This window comes from Glycine soja, chromosome 13 (assembly GCF_004193775.1).
Source record: "Glycine soja cultivar W05 chromosome 13, ASM419377v2, whole genome shotgun sequence".
In the NCBI taxonomy this organism is placed as follows: Eukaryota; Viridiplantae; Streptophyta; class Magnoliopsida; order Fabales; family Fabaceae; genus Glycine; species Glycine soja.
The window spans coordinates 16,708,438-16,712,701 of record NC_041014.1 but is presented as its reverse complement, the minus strand read 5'-3'; the positions used below and the strand labels follow the sequence as shown (position 1 = coordinate 16,712,701).

Sequence of the window (4,264 nt, the reverse complement as noted above, 5' to 3'; positions counted from 1 at the left end):
TTATCAGTAATAAAAGGAATCAAGATAATGTGAACAAGAGGCCAGCAAATGATCAATCCAAACAATATAGCAGTGAAGAACATACTTAATCATTTAGAAGAAATAAAAACAAAAAAACAAAAACAAAATTTGTAGCTGTTTTTAGAACACAAGCCTCAACAGCAAGACACTTCAATCTTGTGGAGCCTGAAACTTTCAGCTTGTTTGACATCAGAGATCAAATGCTGCCTAAACATTGCAATGAAAGCTTCCACCCTCTCATTCAATTCCTCCTTGGACAGCACTGGAACCTGCTCTTCCTCCTCCTCCTCTTCCTCTTCCTCATCATCTTCTCTTTCATTCTCAACAAGAGCATAGGTACTACTACTACTACTACAACATTGTTTTATGTAGCAATCTTTTCCTTTTTCAGTTTCTTCTTGAGACCCCCCACTTGGCCACTTTTTCTCTAATTTATTGTCACTTTTCACTTCTTCAACACTGCTTTCACTTTCTGAACTGTGATCCTCCTCCAACTTGGCTGGCCTCAGAGACATGAATAGGATAGCTAACAAAATGACATTGAGGATGAGGAACACCCAAGCACGCCACTGCTCAACTAGAAAGTGCTTTAGACACACCATCAGAAGAAATGTACCTGCTGTGAACACTATAGTGTGCATGCTATCCTCCTTGTGCTCTTCCTCCTTGGTAATTTCTCTCTTCATCTCCATATTTTGAACCTTGTTGGTGATGTTGGTTTGAGTTGAATTGAGTTAAGTTATTAGCTAGAATTGTTAGACCTTGCTATATATCACTAGGAGAAAGTGGCTATTGTGAAAGAGGGAAATGATACTCTTGTAGGTGATGTGGGGGACTGCATAAATCACAATGAAGGGTAAAGTTGTATTTGTAATGATGAGAGCTTATATCACAGCAAGATGTGAAATGGTGTAAGGTGCTGAGGAGACAAGCAAACACATACGTACAAGGACTGCTACTTTGCCACTATATGCTAAGGTCCATGTGTGGATGATGATATCTTAGGAATTTTAGCTTTGTATCTTAGGAATTTTAGCTTTGTAAGTTAGTGTGTGTCTCGGATTGGCGTGCACACCAAATCATGGATATAGCCACTACCCTTAAAGGAGTGATAGGCTCGTGACACTGCCACAGTGGTGTGCTACTCCAACTCCTTATTCAAAGTTCAAAGGCCTTTGGTCCCTCTACTTTCTTGATCTTGTAAATTTTGTTCCTCTATTTTGTTTTTTACTAATTTGATTTCTTCACTGTTTTGATTGTCAATTTTTGGTTCATATGATAACTTAACATTCAATATTTAACAAACATATATATTACATAGCACTCCACTGTATTGTCACATCAACACATCTATGCTGAGTTGCTAACGTCACACTACTGAACAATCATGTTATTAGATGTTAATTTAAAGGATGAATCGAAATTGTAAAATTAAAATAGTAAAAGATCAAATTCGCTAAAAAAACACAGACAAAATTTGCGAAATTGAAAAAATAAGGAAATTAAAAATACAATTAACCCAAATTGAAAACATGTTCAATTTTCCACTCTAAGTTTCTCTTAGGTGTGCTTATTTTTGAAACAAAATTAGCTGGGTCAAATGAGCACAATGGTGTGGAAGTAAGGCAAGCACATAGAGAAGTGGGGGAATTGGAATCTCTCTCTCCCTAGCCAAAATTGAATAACATGCTGCAAGCCTTTTGGGAGAATAGGAGATTAAAGAGGCACTATAGTTACTGGTTGAAAGACAAAAAGGGTTGAAAACGTGATAGACCGGAAGCACGCTTGATATGCAAATGTAACACAGAGTGTCCCCACTTGTCCAATGATGTAAGCTCTTAACCTTGTATATGTTTCTTCCTTTTTTGCTGGTCCTGTCAAAAGTGGCCAACCATAGTTCAGCAAGTTCTCCTATGTAAAAGATCATGTTGGATTTTGGAGCCCTTGCATGGATCACCTGGGCTCTTGCCTATGAGCCCCTGCTAATGGGCTTTGGATTCTGTGGTCATATGGTGTGAGTGGAAAAAAATACTGTTTATGTTGTGAAGGATTATGGTGTTTAAGTGCCATACATGGATCCTAATATGGCCATGCATCATCACCTTAGAGAGAGCAACAATACTTTTTAGAGATTTAGAGGTTAATTTAATCACCTGTTGATTAAATAAACCTCTATTTTAAACGGATCAATTAAATATAATAATGTGTTATTTAAATGCAAACCATTTAGTGCATGTGTGATTTTCAGTTTTTGGAGGTATGTTTAAAAAGTAAAACTTAAAAAACATCTTATTTGATTTTCAAGTGAGTTGGATTTTAAACTAAAAGAAACAAGAGGAGGGTTGCTTTTGAAAACTGATTTTGCAAAATGAATTTTATCCAAACTTTAAGTTCCCAAGTGGTAATCCAAACATTGCCTTAATTTGCCGTTCGCGTTGACTTGAACCCAGTTATGCTTAGTTCATTTAAATGTGAGTTCATATAGTTTAACTCATTTTACTACAAATTAAATGCATGTTTGAATTAAAATTGAGGGCATAAAAAATACTTTTATTTTAGAAGCAACGATTTTTTTTCTTTCTTCATTTAATGCATTGAAATTCATTATTGTGCTAGAATTTGTAAAAGTACTTTCTAAAGTTTAATCCAAACACATAGCCTAAAGAGTAAGTGTAGATCATACTTTCATGGTGTATTATTTTTACACAAAATACTAAACCTTTAAGATTTTCTTGCCAATACCAAACTAAGGTGCCTTCACCATTGGGGGCCTTATTCCCACTGGCCACAAGTGTATTCTGTCTTCAATAGAAATGCTGTTAAAGGTGATTTGAAAATAAATTTGACAAAAGTTTAAAATGTTAAACTCTGAAAATAGTTCAGGAAGGAAATTATTAAGTCATTAGTTGTCACTTAATGGAAGAGAAAATAGATTCAACCCAACCAAAAAAAAATGACGACGTTTGTTATAAATTTAATATTTACCGTATGCATTACATAAACTAATTTTTTTTATATAATTAAAATTTATAATAAATATTTTTTTTATAAAATATATAAATTATATTTTATATTTATAATAATTAATTTAAATTATCATATAAGACTATTTCTAACTATGAACATTTTTTTTAAATCTGTCAAAAAATTGTAAATAAAATATTAGAATTCAATTAAGAGGAGATAAAATAAGACAAAATAGAAGGGATAGACGATTAAAAAGATTAAGTATAAAGGAAAATGATTGTGATAAATTTTTAAACTAATTGCGAGAGTAATGTGTAAAATACATTTTCAAATGAGAGAAGAAAATATTGAAAGTGTTTAGTTAAGCCTGTAATAGTAAGAGGACCACTCTCCAAGTTTTGTATTCTAAAATATGTATATAATATATGATTAAATATTCTATTGGTTGATATTGGTACAAAAGTGAAAACTCTGATTCCATTTCTGGAATACAACTTGATCTGAATCATCAACCTGTACCTAGCTTCATTTATTGTCTTACTTCAAAGTTTAAGATTATTAGATTACAAAATAATCATACAATTTTATCTAAATACTCAAATTGGGCGTTCCAATTCTAACAAATCTCAAACTTCAACAGCTCCCAAGTTCAATCACAAGCATAGTGATCTTCTTGAGAAGCAGACTTGAAACGAGACAATTACAATCAGTATAAGTTCTTATCTGCCAGCAATAATAAGACTTTTCTTCATATAAAGTTTATAATTTATAATAATAATAATAATAATAGTAATAATAATAATAATAATAAGGATCAAATATGTTTGGATTCCTATCAAATTTAAAATGTATTAATTTGTTTATCATAAAAAATTTCATATTAAATTGATCCCTATAAGAATAAAATGTATTTTTTAATTCTTAATGATAACTCCGTTAGAATTCTCTTAAGTAACTCACTAAGAGAATTGATTACTTTCTCTCTCTACTTTCCTTCCCAAAAAGATACAGGGTCCATTGTTACTTCATATTTCCCTTTAATCTCATCAGAAAGTATAAGAAAATTATCCAAAATGACAAAAAATTATAATATTTTGAGATTTTTAGCTGCAAAAAATTATTTAATTCATTTTGGGGATATAACTATCACAAATTATTTAATTCATTTGTAATTAAATTATACATATAAATTTGTTAGTCGTATCATATTATATTCTAACAAAGTTAACACCGAGGACTGTAAAAAATAAATTAATATGAAATTTTATAAGGACCA

The 4,264-nt window shown here is 31.5% G+C and overlaps 1 protein-coding gene across 1 annotated transcript; it reads right to left on the bottom strand.

The window, feature by feature from the left end:
- Nucleotides 1-870, bottom strand: LOC114381987. Its single transcript, XM_028341216.1, has one exon. The coding sequence runs from the start codon at nt 711-713 to the stop codon at nt 156-158; it is 558 nt and encodes a 185-aa protein (XP_028197017.1). The 5' UTR covers nt 714-870; the 3' UTR covers nt 1-155.
- Nucleotides 871-4,264: the final 3,394 nt, after the last annotated feature.

Excerpts from the sequence above, each read along its gene's own strand:
- LOC114381987 (XM_028341216.1), bottom strand. The coding sequence starts at position 713 with ATGGAGATGAAGAGAGAAATTACCAAGGAGGAAGAGCACAAGGAGGAT.